The sequence below is a fragment of the Ornithodoros turicata genome, chromosome 2, assembly GCF_037126465.1.
Source record: "Ornithodoros turicata isolate Travis chromosome 2, ASM3712646v1, whole genome shotgun sequence".
NCBI classification, from domain to species: domain Eukaryota; kingdom Metazoa; phylum Arthropoda; class Arachnida; order Ixodida; family Argasidae; genus Ornithodoros; species Ornithodoros turicata.
Window position 1 is genome coordinate 120,179,054 of NC_088202.1, and position 16,640 is coordinate 120,195,693.

The 16,640-nt window shown below is 47.5% G+C and overlaps 1 protein-coding gene across 9 annotated transcripts in view; it reads right to left on the minus strand.

Moving 5' to 3' along the window:
- The window catches only part of LOC135385993 (transcription factor 12-like), a 102,523-nt gene that overhangs the window by 69,229 nt on the left and 16,654 nt on the right, over window positions 1-16,640 (minus strand). The window contains exon 1 of one of the 9 annotated variants that reach the window (XM_064615673.1): window positions 1,748-1,932. The exons of 6 other annotated variants lie outside the window; for them this stretch is intronic. In XM_064615673.1, the coding sequence (XP_064471743.1) occupies window positions 1,748-1,810 (63 nt within the window). In that variant the 5' untranslated portion in view covers window positions 1,811-1,932. 2 more of the 9 variants (XM_064615675.1, XM_064615674.1) reach the window with 2 other exon arrangements.

The window sequence follows — 16,640 nt, forward strand, 5'->3', positions numbered from 1 at the left end:
TTCCGCACTTAACCTCGGGACGAAATTGGGGCCTGATGAAGTCGTGTTCAATTATCCCACTTCTTAATGCTCTTCTTGGGCTGTAGTTCGTATATTAGCGGATACCGAAGGAAAATGTAGCCTCAATATGTGCGCAAAGATGCGATTAGACTCACACGGGGGCAATCCTTCCTGCCGAATTGTGAACTAGCATCTGCGCTCATATTCGTGACCAGGCTTGGCCTGCATCAATTAAAATGCAACGCAAACTGATTACGGGCGCCAGCTACATTAGCCGTCATCCCTTCGTTCGCCGCTTGGATGCTAGATTTAGCGCCTCCACGTTAACCGAGATTGTTTCGCACTCAGCGTGACCCAACAGTTATACTGACATGCCCCATTAGTGCATGTATCGTCAATACCCGGATATAACGGGTTTCTTCACAACGTGCGAAATAAGAATTTGGACTTGGTCGCTTGGCAGGATGGAACAAGGAAGGTAGAGTGCTGTGTGAGTATCCGGCTTTGTCGAATGGCGAAGCGAATAATTGTATACATTTCATTCGAATTTCAAACTGAAGCGATGTCTCTTCCAAACCGAATGCGTTCCAATAGTTCGAAGCTGCACTCGTAAGCAGAAAAAGCGCCAGAAGAGAGAATACGAAACAAAGTGAGGGGTGCTTCATACGAAGATCCCTATCGCGATATGTATCGCTTATACAGGGTGTTTGCTCTAACGTGTCCAGAAATTTTATTTAAAGCGAGCGATAAAAGAGAAACGATCGCTACTTTTCAGCTACTTGACTAAGAAACAGGTGCTACTAGTGAAGCAGTACCTGTTTCTTACTCAAGTAGCAGAAAAGTACCACTTGCTTTTGTTTTATCGCTCGCATCAAATATAATTTCTGGACACGTTAGAGCAAACACCCTGTATATATGCTGCATATACGCACATGTAATGTACACGAGTACAGCTACATAACCATTCGGCACGTAGTCGTTTCGGTAAGGTTAACTATTCGCAATCCCACGAGATCCCCATGGATATCCCATAGATGTCCCTCAGATGTCCACCGGACGTACGATTCCGTTAGGACATTACTCGTACATCCAGAGGATATTTCGTGTTGTTGGGGATGGAGGGTGGGCCGACCAGCGCGACACCTGCTGTGAACCTCTCGGCGCGACAAGATTTCGAAATAGGAAGACAACTAGCGGCTTAACGACAACGAGCGAGGTGGTGAACCCGAAAACACAATACGAGTAGGCGTCCGATGATCACGATCCGACTGATGACGTCGGGGTCTTGTTTCCCACATGCAGGCCAGCTTCCTAGACTTCGCGCGTTTGTCCGAATCAGAGCAATAACGCACGATGTTCTACACTAAACCACTGCGTCAGGAATTAAACCCATATTGGGTTGATTCCTGACTGGCAAAGCACAGAACGCGAGATACCAACTCGCCCGCCCATTCTAATGAAAATCATCAAACGTGTCTCCATTACGTATCACCGCCACGCACGAACATGAGAACGTCTCCTGCATAACAGCTGTTGGAACCCATCGTCTAGAATGTTCCGCAACACAAAACGTCTAGTAAACATCGCTAGGCACGAAACCCAGGGGAAGGGACTCACGCTTCATTACGAATGCTCCACTAGGACGCAAACATAAAACCCTCTCACACATAAAATGGTGTCCGTCCACGTTAATAAACCTACGGCATTAACACTGATCGGTTTTACAACACACGCTCTCAAATGTTACCTGCTTTCGCCGCGTGCGGCGTTGCGGCTGCTTGTACATCCACGTAGTCACCACGAACGCCATGTTCGCGATCAAAACACGCAGCAACAACAGACACCCACAGAAAGTGCACCTCAAATTCGTTCACAATACGACGGCAACGAAGAACGACAGGTCGACAGAAGAGTGTCTAGTCAGACCTGTGTGTGTAAACGTAAGAGAAAGGTTGAAAGTGGACGACGCCTTCTCTCCCCCACTTCCCTCTTTTCTCGTCCAGAGCGGAGGGTTTCGCTGCCTACGGAAAAGACACCTCTCCTCGTGTGCAGGTTACAAATTGCACATGCGCGCGTCAGTTACTCAAAAGAGTAATCGGAAGACGTCCAATACGAGGACAAAAAGAAGCTACGTCCCTCTCTGCTCGTACACAAACTATGTGCGTGAGTTTAGAGAAGAAAAACTTTAAATGAAAGAAATATCAGCATCTAACGGCGACGAAAGACTCAGGGGCCATTACATGGAGGAACTGAGCCATTCAAAGACAAAACCTACAAAAGCCGAAGCAGTTGTTGCCGTGGCATCCCAAGCCCCTCAAGAGGACCCCCGATGGTCATAACATGTGAAGAGGAGGGGGGGGGGGGGGGGGTTGCTCGCGGAAGGCCTTTCGTTCGTTTTCCGTGTCGGACGCATCTGAGGCAGCTTTCGGTGCCCTTTATGGACGAAACTCGACACGATTTTTCTGGCAAACTGAAGTTTTCGACACGACGCACCCCCAGCTCAAATTCGCGACCCGGTTGGAGACCCGTAGGGTATCGTGGGGCCCGCGACAAGTCGCAGGTGGCTGCAGCGTTTTTAGGGGGGGAGACCCTGCGACGGCAGGCCCCAAGGAAGAAGAACGCAGGGGAAAAGACGACGCGATGAAATAAAAACGAAAGAAAGTGCAGCGATCAACCCACGCCCTTGCAGCCAGCAACGCGGAATAAAATAAGAAGAAGAAAAAATCACGAGGAAGAGAGCTGCATAAAGACAAAGTATCGGGCGAATGAAGGGGGAGAGAGTGAGAGAGACGGTAAGGAAGGAGGTTCCTGTTGGATGGAGAATGAAGTAAAAAAAATAAAAATCCCCCTGAACTGACTCGCAAGATGGAGAGTCGCGTGGGTCGACCACGTTCCCCTTTGCGCAACCTCGATTCCATTTTATCTCTGTGTTCTACGACAAGGGGAAGGGGAAAAGCCGTGTGTAGGACGTGGGCGTACGAGAGACCAGGTTATGAATGAAACGGCCACACGATTCAGAGAGGAGGGTTTTGCGGGTCTTCAACAAACTATACACTCGTGCCTCGCGGCTCTGGTTCTCGAGAACACACAGGAAGTGGCGAAGGAAACCTGCCCGCTACAGCACGCAGTGACACAGGGACGATAATTTGTGGCGTTTTCTCTTTCGCGTTTCCACTGCCTTCGGGCTGTTTGCTATGATGTTGCGCAAGAGCGGGGTTAAGGAGCGCTTGACGCCGCTGTGCGCGGAAACCTGGCGCCGAGCTTCGTCTCAATAGACTTCAGCCGTCAATCGAAAATACACACCGATAAATTTGTTTCTCGCTCGGAGAAACTGTCTCTATTAAGCTTATTTATTTCGTTTCTTTCGAGCGGAGGGAAGGGGCAACTTCGCGCTACGAGCTGGTAACTGTAGGAGTACACAACACCATTTTGAAAAGCAGCTTAGGCAGCGGCGCACTGTGTTGCTGTTGCCCCATCCTGCTGACATCGATAGAACGGTTGAAGGAGTACGTATAACGCGAATAGTAGTAATTTGTCACTTTCTGCGACACTACTACAGCCATGTGTCCTCATAACGGTATAGGGAGTGGGCTTCATGCAGCGAGCCTGAGAATCAATCCCCAATAGGTGGTCTTCATTACCACTACAGTCCAGAACAGTACCTACAAAATAGAGTACCTATATTGAAGGTATTGCTCCAGAATAAAAGAGTCGAAGTGGCGCCAGAGCTCTCATTACGGCCTTCACGGCGCCGACATGTCCGACACGTCATCCCGTGACCTAATAATACGAGGTCTAACTGAAGGCAAGAGTTTACGGGCATCCAGATATAGTTGCTTTCGTGACTTTCACAATGTTGCTAAGCCGCGGACGATGTACTTTGCAGACATTTCAACGTCGACACCGGAGAAACGAGAGCCGCGCCCTTCTTCTCTGTATAGCTTCCCTGACGGGTTTTACGACCACCAAAGGTAGAGCTCAGTAATGTTTGAGACAATGTGCTCAAAATTACAGAAGTCGATTACTGCTTACGGCAGAATATTGGAAAAGCTCTTGATTGCTCGAAGTATATATTGCTGAAGCGTTCACGACCTGCGATATATGCATGTTGCTGTAACGTCATCACATCATGCCGTAGTTCGAACGTTAGAATCCAACAAAAATGGCCCTATAGGCAATGCGTGGCCTATAGCAGAGCATTCTGAAAGACGTATTCAAACGTCAAGGGGCGGGTACGTTTTTTCTTCCCGCAACGTTAGCGAGGTTTGTTACCGAAAATAATAATGTCTCGCTGTCTGTTTCTGGTACGTGAAAACTCGTTTTTTGGTTTCCAAGCTACTTTCGATACCAGTTTCCGTTTCTGAAGCAGTATTTCGTTTCCGGTTTTGATGCCAGATTTGGCATGTGCTGGACAAGTGCCGATGTATTTGCGTGCAAGACGTAACGCAACAAAGCTTAGCACAACGCAAGAGCCCTACACAACTTATAGAAAACATCAGAGTATTTATATTCACCATCCTGTTTCCAAAACTCTAAATGAAATATGGGAAAGTCCACAGACATTCAAGACGAAATCCCTGCTCACAACATAGCAACTTATCCATGCAGCGTCAGCTACACGCAATCTCGTGCCCGCTTAGAAAATTAAAATGTATTATTCGAAGACGAAGCTGGTTCTTTTTTTTTTTTTTTTTTTTTCTGTTGTTGTTGTGAGGTACAAATTGTGGAGCAGAATTTGTACCCCACAATTGCTCTTCTGTTGCGCAAGCTCCTTATATCCACTCATGTGCGGTTTGGTTACATAAGGTAAACCAGCGACAGGTAATAGCCACCACATGCAATATGACGACGTCCACCAGCACGAATTGATGAATTCGGTTCCTGTTATCGTTACCGCTCTTCGATTTCTGGTAAAGAAAACGACAACATGTTCGTTTCCCACAAAATTAGGGTGGTTAGCGTTTCTTGTTACCGTTTCCGGTAACAAACCATGAACGTTTGTGGAAGGAGGGCAGATGCGAGGCCATCGTCCACTTATGCCTCGTTCGATTCCAGTTGTCCCGTATCAATATCGTCATCTCGACCCGTAAGCAATTAAAATAAAAAGCGAAACCCCGTTAACCTTACGTAACGAACGATTACGTGCATGTCATTTTCCATGAAATCGGTCTTTCCCACGATCCACTGGCAATAGGCGGCCATTTTGCTGTCCAACGGTGCTTACATTAAAAGTACGCTCGGTACGCAAGCTGTAAATCACTACATGATAAGGAGAGATCAAGAGCGATTGACTCGATACCGCTGACGACCGTTAATAGCCCCCGTCGGGACCTTCCCTACCACTTACACCTTGCGAGCGGGCAAAGCAATCAACGCGCATAGGCGCCGCTGCTCATTTTTGCTCTACACCGGAAATCGCTTTTGCGCGAGACAAAATTTGTTAATCTCCCTGCCACGTAAATAGAAGGAGTTATGCGGACTATCTGAACGACGTATCGTGGCCCCAGGGGGTATGTACGCGATCGTGCTATTATGTCGCGCATGTGTGGCAAAAGTTCTGTCGGGTACGTGAAATATAAATGCCATCGGTGAACATCATGTGGTTCCACTAGCTTCCGAAAGGACCCCCAACGCTTCATAGTTTCGTATACGCTATTATAAGTAGGTCAGCTGTTTGCGCAGCTCCCCAGTGTCCCCCTTCCCTAATGTCCGTGGAGCGACTTCATTGGTCCCTCTCCTAATAAGGGGGGGGAGTAACATTTCAAGGTTGAGGCGCACGTGGTTCCTTCTGTGAACCCAAGCATAGTACCATGCCGGTCCACGAATACCCCCTGTCACGTGATTGGACACACACTTCGTCACGTGGTTTCCCCCAGCTCAATCCTCTCGTGCGCAGAGACAAACTGTCGCAACGTATACTCCAAGAGTGGGTGACGTCACCAGAAGCACTGGCGCCTGTCTCGTAGCCAACTGAGCTCTTCTCCGCTCTCCGCCCCACGTTGGAAGGCCGCAAGTTCTTGCGCTGAGGAGACGGAAGTCGATCATCGAGGAACGACGTTGCCAGGCGCGTTGGTAGATTGGGCACCCAATGACGTCACAGTTCTCAAAACTAGGAATGAACTTTAGGATACTCCCTCGTCACACAGAGAAACAATGCTGCGGGAGAATACATTGCGAGACACGGAGACTGCAAGGGCATAAATTATGGTGTGGTTCTGAAGAGACGAGACATAGTCCGTAAACTATTCTGCCGCATGCTCGAGTAATCTGGTGCGATCCGCGCAGATTGGAAAGTTAAAGACACCCGGATTACAACCGTCAGTAGCTAATGCGATGTTGCTACAGACGAAAGGACACAACCTCCCGAATGTGTGGATCAACAGCAACGCTTCGTTTTCATCACGATGATAACGGTGTTTCATCGAGTACAATCGATACCCTACACATCACGGCTAGAGTTCCGTCAGTGAAAGTGGGAGGATGAACATCGCACTAAAGACCGAAGCCATTGACAGCCAAGAAGACAGTAATGTGTTTTTGAACCAGTGACTGATCCCTGGTCAAATCCATCCCACCAACACACTGCCATCAAAGCTCTTTTGACCTTTTCGGACACCATCGTACTTCGATACTTATTGTGAAGGGGCTCATTATTTCATTCCCCACATCACCACCAGCACTGGGGTAGCATATCGCCCATGGCGATGAAACTCCCCATTCATCAACTCAAAATAAAGTTGTTGTTCTTGTTGTACGTTTCGGATTTGTGGCGCGAAAGCAAGTCTATAACTGGTGAGCAACGTACGTCAAGCCTTCAAGATCGAAAGAAATAACCCCGCAGCGCTGGAACGTGCTCCTTATTTTGCATGCTTCAACGCTGTAACACTTCGGTGAGGCCAATGATTTGACCGCTTGGGTAAAGTATAAAAGTCTTCTCAAGCTCCACGCTTCAACTACTCACAATAGTCGCCTACAACGGGCAGCCCTTCTGGCCGGACTCGCGTGGTGCAACGCGGCTCGACCAACCATTTCTCCGTGAAGCAAACACCGCTAAGACAAGGCGCGCGCCATTCTCTCCGCCACGCACATTTTGCTGCCGACAGAAAATTCGCCACACGTCAACGTCCTTGACAGCGAGGCGCACGTCGATTTCTCTCTTGCGCTTCCGCCAGAGGAAAACGAACGCAGCCATTGCGAACCGATTAGCTGAACATCCCACCAGCACTGTCATTCACTCCCTACGCACGCGGAGTAACAAACACCGGAAGCCAGAACCGCAACCGAACAACAACCGACTGCCCTTGGAACAAAACACAAAACCCGCCGCTCCCAAGTAGCGCGCTTTCCCTTCAGTCAAATTAGACCGCGAGTATTTAGCGTCATTAGGAAAAAATTAGTCGAGGAAGTAACCACCAAGGTAACCACCGACATTCTGTGAAGGAAACCAAAGTACGCTCTGAGCAAAAGTAACCAGGGCATCGTTACAGCAGGCTTGTACAGCTTCCGTCAAAGTTAATAATAACACTGAAAAAAAAAGTCTCGTACCCGAGCGCGATTACAGCAACCCCTGGGGCCACAAGAAAATCTTAATCAAACAAAATTATTCTGTTAGTTTAACGCAAGGATTTTGTTCACTTAACGTTTCCCCAGTGCGGCTATTATAACGTTCGGAAATGAGAGCGATTTTTTTCCAGTGTTATTATTAACTTTGACGGGAGCTGTACGTAACCTACCCAACCTACCTATAAATAAATTTGGGAGTAGCTTGGTATCTTATAAATCTCTCTCACTCTCTCTTGGTTGTTTCTTCTTATTTTTTATTATTATTTGTTTATTTATTAGTATAAATTCTTTTCGGAAGTAAACTGTACTCATTTCGTAGGTTGCTCCTAAGATTTGTTTGTTTGTTTGCCTTTAGACAGGAAGGAAGATTAAATGATGAGCTTTGTGCGTTGTTGTTGGGCGCTGCCGCTTACATATACGCATGCATGGAGCGAGGAGGTAAGCATCCTACAAGAAGGTATCGAGAAAACAGAAGAGTGTCGGAACGAGTATCTCATTTTATCTCAGTTTCCTTGTTTGTAACTTGATAGCATCTTGAAAGTCACTCCTGTGAGTATTTAGTAACTCTATTCGAAGATACTTTTTCGCCTGGTACTCAGTAACTTAAATACCCTTTATGAGTATATTGTGCAAACCTACGTCACAGTTAGAAACTTGAAGCATTTAAATGACCGTTTACTCTGAGTAACCGAACCGACGCTCTACTGCAGGCCGTGACCGAACTCCTCCGTACACAACGAGAGCGAGTAAACCAGGCAACCGAAGGAAGTACTTTCTGAAAGTAATCAGCGCCGCGAACTGTGCGCACACTTTATTTCAATCACATTTATTGCGCAGCACGACTAATAGTAAACTATTACGGAGAAGTAGTCGAGCAAAGAACCACAAGGCAAATACGCGAACGGAGAGCCTGTCCCCGGGGCAAGGGCTCAGCCAACCAGAAAGTACCTGGGAAACGGCGTTGCGAATCGAGGATTCTAACGTTTTCACTGCTTGCTGCGCACGGATGAGCAGCGGCGGCGGATGTCCGCCTGATATCCAACGGGGACGACGATACAAAAGCGTTTCGTCGACCGTGTGTGCAGAGAGCACGGGGTAGTAGAGGAGAGGGGCTGCCGGACGCAAGTGGCGCGCGAAGCCGTGTCCGCACTGGTGCCAGATAACGTTTTCGTGTCCGCGGCGGGCCTCCAAATGGATGGCGTACCGCGCATTTGCTCAGATTCAGTGCATAGTAATGGTATACTTTAATGCGGCGTTCTTGCCCGGAAACGAAGCAATGTTCTCTCTGTACCAGGGAATGTGAAGTATCATTTCCAAGACACTGTACTTGTTAGTGTAGCTCCCATTTGATCACGTATGATGCGTCGAGGTTGCATGCAGTCGGTCCAAATATTTGAAAAAGGCACCTAAACGGTTTTCTCTGTCTGTCTCTCTCTCTCTTTTTCTCTGGCGCCGTGGCAGTTCTGTTGAAGTAAGTTCATCACATATTTTATATTATTCTCGGCCGACTTTGACGCTACGTAAATCATAAATATCGTAAACGTGTTTGAAACCATAAAAATTCGAACCGAACCACCGAATCCGATATTTGGGATATTCCTCGTCCCTTTGCTAACTGAACAAAAAAGAAAGAAAGATCGTGAAGTGCAGCAGTTAAGAATGTCCTCGTGACATTGATTACATCATGTACGAAACGGAAGGTGGTTTTTGAACATTTTGACTAAGCTCATTTAAATGGGGGAGGAGGTGGACGGACGGTGTCGCGGTGACGTAATTGTGTAGGGCGTCGCAAATCGGGCTGATTGATTACTTTGTTAATTCCATGCCGCAACATTAATGGGAGCGTCTCCGATCAATCACCCTCTTCGCTAGTCAAGCGTCGCCTACGGGAGCGCTATGCAAACATCCGGGTAATAAAAGGCAGAACGATTTATGTCCTCCATGTTTCACGGAAAGACAGACGCTCTCTGTAAGGTAGTGAGAGCATTTCCCCTAACGCAGATTCCACTCCAAGTATTTTTACTTTTTTTTTACAGATATAACCCGCATATACACCGGAAAGTCAGCGTTAAATGGAATGTCCGAGCCTTCGACTGGCTTTGAAATCAGTTTTATTCCACTGCGAGTTATACAGGACGTTTTTTTTAAATTCCTTTAAAGCTATGAGAGCAGCATAGATGTTTTTGTAGTTGAGTTATACGGCCAGGCGGAATGTATGTAACTAAAAAATGACTAATTACCTAAAATTCATAAATTAACTCCTTAATTATGAGATTTCGGGCAAAACTGAGATGGCAGGTGAGGAGACATTTCTCGTTCAAAGCCATTCCGTGTATTTAAAAAGAGTCCAGAATAGCGCACGTGCGTTGAAATATCCATCGCTCGCATTCTGGTATGCAAATGAGCCGAAACCGAAACCGTGGCGAGCGGCAGCACAGGGAGCACAGCGCTAATTCCACGTCAGGGAGTCACGTGCTTTGGAGCGATAGAGATGATCGCTGTAGGTCACGGAGTGTCGCGATTCCAATGAACTACAGGTGGCACCCCGAACTTCCAAGATGGCGGACGAAAGAAGGTCTCCCGAGCGAAGCGAGCGCGTAGTGAATGCGGTATCGGCTGAATTATGTTCATCTGCTTCAGTTTTTAATACCCACAAATTGACATGTTTTATGAAAACGGAATTCATTTTGTCTGCTGGTCATCTCATACTGTGCAGTTCAATAGAGAGAAGTAGGCAAAAAGTTTCTGTCGTCGGAGTTTGTTTACATACGTCGGGAGTCGAGCGAACAAAGAAGGCATTTTAGAATCTAAAAAGGCAAAGCCGGGATTAGTTGCTAAGAAGCCCAGGGCGCATACTAATCCCCCTGTCCCCCACTCCGTCCTTCTGTCCTCTCTCCATCTGTCCACATCTGTACGCCGCTCATAGCCACAGTTGCTTCGCGGCGCTAACACGCAATAAAAAAAGTTGGTAAGAAGAGAGACATACTATGTGTTTTGGAATGTAGATTAGTAGTCTGCAAACAATACCATGTTTGAGTTTCTCCTCCGATAGTCCCGTAGTATGTGAGTGTTGCAAGGGAACAACAGCTCCGTTGGAAATGTTTAGGAATTCGATACTTTTTGTTGGAACTTTGAGACACAAGTAATCATAAGAAATTGTAATGCACAAGTTAATGTTCACATGGGCATTTGCAAGAGATCAAGAGAACATTTCTTTGTTTGGTGTGGTGATGACAAAACGTGCTCATATGACGTTAGCTCTGACCCTGATGTTTGCAGAACTGTGTGACTGTATGGCAAAGGTATAGGTGAACAATGCGTACGTACCCTCTTCGAGAGGATGTCCGCTTAGCCGCATAGCTCAACTGCAAATACGTCATCTATGCTGCTCTCATAGTTTTTTTTTCATAAAAACTTAGTAAGTGATAAAAAGATAACCCCATGTATGTAGGTTCCATATGCAAAATTTCATTCAACAGCGCGTGACTTTTTTATTCTTTTTATTTTTTTAGTATACATACGGAAACTGGGCGGTACGCTAACATACGGTTTCGGCTTTACGGTGACAAGCGTTGGCGACATGCCGATTGGAGATTCCTTTCAGATACCATAAAGAGCGAGTAATCAGCAAGTTCACCTCTCGAATCGGCATGCAGCTTTGGGGCTTGGGCTTGGCAGAACGGAAACCGCAATGTTGACAGTGTTGTCTGGGTAGCGAAACTGCTGGCTATAAAATTCGATTAGAAATAATTGGCTATAATTTAATAGAAACACGTTGGCTTTGAGTATCATAAGAAATTACGTGGCATTGTTTGCTTAGCTTCCGTTTGAGTCCGGACAGTCGATATAAGTTTACGACAACTGTGCACATGAGCTACGTCATAGTTTTCTGTCTAGGGGCTAGTTCTGCCCAGCTGGAGTTCTTTAACGTGCGACGAATACCCTCTGCGCCGGGCACACCGTATTTAACGTCCTCAGTGGAGCACGACGTACGGAAGCTTGAAGCCTGCCACCAACGTACCAGCGCCCTCGGCAAGGCACGAACCCGCATACTTGGGGATCCGTCAGCAGGGAAGTCACTGCAGAATAGGAGCCTGCCTAGCATTGCTGATTCTGTCCAAACAAGACAGAAACGCATAACGAACGACGGAATACAAAACGCAAAAAGAACCGACCTTCTCGACGAGCCAAAAAGCTTTAAACACATTCCTCTCATCGAATATTATATAACATCAACGGACACCGCAACGAAAGCCGATGAGTCCCTGATGACAGTACAGAACGGACTTCGCGGGTACTATACGCCATATTCGTCACTTCCGATTTGAAGAAGGACAACCAGCGATAGGCACGCATACAAAGTCTCCGAAAGTACATCACCATCCGCCAGATCATTTATGAGAATGACGACGATGACTGGATCGTCGCATAATCACGGCATCGTCACACTCATCAGCCGGTTCCTACGCATGCCAGTAACAGAGAGCGGAAATCCACGAGATCAACATCGAAACGATACCGAAGCGTGACGAGCCATGCTGCAACGATATAGATACGTATCAGAGACAGTTGCATCATTGGCAAACACAATGTATGCAATCGAATGGCGATGATTACAGGTTAAGGGATACGCGTGGGAAGAGAGTGTGTGTCATTGGCAAAGTTCCTGTGACTAATGGCTTGGGCGGCAAACCCAAGGTTTGGCGCTCGTTATCTATATGAGAGAGAAGACTTCTATGCGAGGTACGCGGGAGTTCGCAAAGAGAATAAAATTAGCCGTACACTCCCTCCACATAAAAAAAGGAAAAGAAGAAAACGCCGGAGGTCTTAATTATTGCCGGCGTCAGGAGCTGTTACACTACGGTACTTTTTTTTAAATTCCGAGTTAGTGCCGCGAAGCAACTGTGGCTGTGAGCTGCGTAAGGACGTCGACAGATGGGGAGAGGACGGCAGGAGGGTGTGGGATCCAGGGGAGTTAGTACGCGTGCTAGGCCGACTTCGCGGGGCGGGGGGGGGGGGAGGGTAACTGTGCCGACATCCGTGTGTCAGAAAACCCAGGGAAAACTTCGGACATCACAGTCGGTGGTAGGATTCGAACCCCAGACCTCCCAGTCTACAGCACGACGTTGGAGATATCTCCAAGGAGTTGGTCGCTCTCATTTTTGTTCTCCCCTGTCAGTGCACAACAAAATGGAATGGAATGGAAGTCACGCTTGGAAAGGGAAGCGCAAACGCTTTCGTAACTATTAGCGAAAGGAACGCACACTTTTACATCCAAGCACCAGATAGAGTACTTCTAAATAAATCGTACTACAAAAACGGCCAAAGGAGAAGAGGCGGATGACGAAGCCAGCCTGCAATAAAAGCTAAGCCGAGATGGCCGATAGGAAAGACAAGAACACGACATGAGACACACATGGAGAGCGACCTCGCCCAGGCTGCGTCACCAGGAAAGCATCGCATGAGCCATAACTGCCACCCCCCCCCTCACAAAGCCCAACATGCAGTGAACCGCTTCATACCAACAATATGATGCACCCGAGAGGAAAATGCTGGGGGAACAGCATACAACCACGAAGCACAGTCATGCCTTGTACAACGGTACACACAACGGACGACCTTGGATGGCTTCTGGTAACGTTGTACGGGCTCTCGCTACGAGACGACCCACAACTATCAAACTTTGGTCGTGTTCAAACTAACAGCGGCATCTCCGGCGTTGAAGCGTTGAAGAATAACTTCACAATATATTCTGGTTACATTTAAATCTTGAAATAACTCGTCAAAATATGACCCGAAGAAATTCTGAATAAAACTGTTGAAACGCCATGTTGGCTCGGGTGGTTAGATGGGGTTTATTCACTGACGTCACCTCGAAGCCATACTGTAGGTCCCTCGAGGTTCTGTTCCCGCATTCGTTCGCTGTCATATGCTTTTTAGATTACTTTTAACGTCGAAAACATGGAAATTACTTGGATATGCTACAAATCACACAGCACAACAACTTTGAGACACCAAATATACGGTGAGTGCGATATGGGTGACAGCTTGGATGGGACCTACAATACGCCGGCCGATGGCAGCACATCTGCCTGCTAGCGACAGTGGCGGTCTCCTACGGATGACGTCATGGGAATAAACCCTATGCCGGCGTTCACACGGGCCAACTTTTCCCAGCAACTCGAAGCAACTCAAACCAACGTCTTTCGAGCAATTTCGAGTCCGCGTTCACATGCAGCAACTCGGTAGCTCCACCCACAAGCAACATTATGGCGACCGGAGAATGTGGGATCGAATCGAACTGGTGGAATCTTTTCTTTAGCTGCTGTTTATCAAATTTCAGTCAGTTTTATTGCCCCAATAGATCGTTATTACCTTCCAGAAATGGCAACTGATATGTTTCCGTGATGTTCGTAAAAAAAGAAAACGTTATTTCTCAGCTGCACCTGCAGGACTTGAACCCATGAATCCACGAACGAAATCCACAACGCCATCGGGAGTCACATGGCAATGCTCCCCTCGCTGATTGGCCGGTGCACGAGCAACTTCTCTAGTTTTCGGTCGGCGAGCGATTCGCAGCAACTCTGAGCAACTCGAGATGCTGGAGGTTGCCGGCTGACAGCAACTCCAAAGTTGCTCATAGTTGCTGGAAAAAGTTGTCCCGTGCGAACGCTGCCTATAGGGGAAAGAGCAATGCCGTTGAACACGACTATTGTGCGGTGGAAAGCGTCACACTCCGCCGAACGCAATGAAGCATGTCACAGAATGTCGATCACAGTGTCTTAGGGTGAACGAAGTTTGTTCATGTGGAAGCAAATGCACTGCCACAAAGCAAATACATATACAGACAAAAAGATGATCATGCCGGCAATAATTGCTACCCCTGCGAGTCACGTTCGCAACAGGTTAACGAACGTCTTGTTCTTCGTGGTGCTCGCTGGCAACGCTCGCATGCGTTAGGTTAGGTTGGGTTGGGTTGGGTTGGGTTGGGTTGGCATCTATACATATATGGTTATTATCTATAGGTTAGAAAGCTAAAGAACTACAAGTAACTTCTTCGCTGAAATGTGGTGCGAGAGGTGCGTGGTTCGATCCCCGCCGCTGTCCGCCATATTTCAATTCTCCATATTCTTGGGCATCTTGAGGCTCGCGTTGTGTTCGTCTCATCGTGTATTTCAGCCTCAGATCAGTTACTTTCCGTCAACTTCTCCGTGTTGGCTCGATGAGAAAAGCCCGAGAATTACGAAAACGGTGAAAGAGGTTCGATGCATCAAAGAATTCTAGTGCCACTTGTGCCTCGTACTGGTAAACCAACACAGCGACATGATGATGATGATAATTCGATTTTAATGGCGCACAAGCAATTAACGCTATACAGTGACAAGTGATCCGTGACATATTGTGCCGTTGAACATGAAGTTGGGAGGACGCACGCAGCTTCTACAGCTTTACGAAGAAATCGCGACGAAAGGAAGCGATTGACTCACGGAAGGCCATTAGCGAGTAGCATCTCCGCACACTGAGACGCCCAGATAGCCGCCCACACTGTTTGACAAATCGCGAAACAGGGAAGAAGGTTACACGCACGGGTCACTGTTTTTCCTCGACGCCGACCAGGCGGCTCGCATAAATAGCAGATTGGCTGCGCGGTATCAAGGGCTACGTAGAGAATAGGGGGAGGTAACTGCGGGTCACGGTAATATGTATCAGAATGGTAAGATCACCGTACGATACGTGGGAAGACCAAATGTACCCGTTCCTCGTTACGATATCGGAGACGTTTCGGCTCCGACTAAGACATGCAGGAAGCTTGCGCAATGGCACGCTCTTCGTTAATAGCCGGGGTGGGGTTAGCGCAGCAACCACTATACCGACGCAATCACCGTTTGTCTCTAGCCATTCTAAATAATATTGCCGCTTCCAATTAGTAAGACGACCAGAGACAAGGTGTCTTGAAGAGCAACGACGAGTAGTTTCACTTGAAAGATGGCACTCACGTTACAACAAACTATCGCAGGCAGTAGTTTGAGTCTGCGGTTGCGTTCCTTTTTTGTTTCTTTTTTGCGCACATTCAAGTAATGTTTCAAGTCTGTAGAAAACGTTTAAGCAAGTTTTAAGGGAGCATGGAAGGACCGAAAAAAAAAAGAAAGAAGACGTCAAGAGGAGTAGACATTAGGACCAGAAGCCTTAGGATATATATTAGCACAAAAAGTATGACAGCGACGCGCAATCCTGGTGCGCAAGAGAGCATTAAATTTCGCGGGTCAGGAAAGCTCCTTCCCTTGGCTTCCAGTCTCTGACGTCATGTTAGTCACCCAATAGTGAGGCTTCTTTTATTTGTTTTTGCATTTCGCGCCGCCCCTCCCGCGCGTCTACATTGGTCGTTCTCGTTAGCAGACGATTCTCGGCAGCCAATAAAAAGTGCTGACGGACTTGACGTCACCGCACACATTGGCGAGATCGCCGCCACCGCGCGCATTCTTGTGAACCAATTTTCTCAGGAAATTCGCGCTGCCCAACCGAAATATTTTTCGCAACAGTACCTGAAGATAGTAGCACGTGGACAGCAGAGAGTTTTAGGGCGTTAATTTCCACCGAACGAAACGACCGACTCGAGCACCGCGCATGCGCTTTACGAATAGGTGATGAGTCGTATTATAGGAGGCGCGATTTCCTTCGAACGACCCACTCGCTCCGAGTCGTTTCGTTGTATTGAGCGTGCACGACCGATAGACATCGGCAAACAAGGTGGCTGCGATCAGTAGTCGTGGGAGTGCAGCCGCTGCTTCTCAGAAGAAGAAAACGTTTCCTGTCGTAGGAACGATTTAAATATTCTGCTGGAAGTTGTTGGATGCAACCCCTACCGCGATCACGCAAAACAGCAAAACGTGGCGAACTCTGTAAACGAGTTGACAGGCTGAGGCTCTTCCGAAAGCAGGACATGGAAAACTTGAAAAAGCAAGTAAAAAACTGCCGCACTTTCCAGTTTGTAATGTAGAATATGTATCAGCCTCTAAATCAAAATTCATCTCGTTAGGTTACAATAAAGACCTCCAAGCTGGAAGGAAAACCTCTAA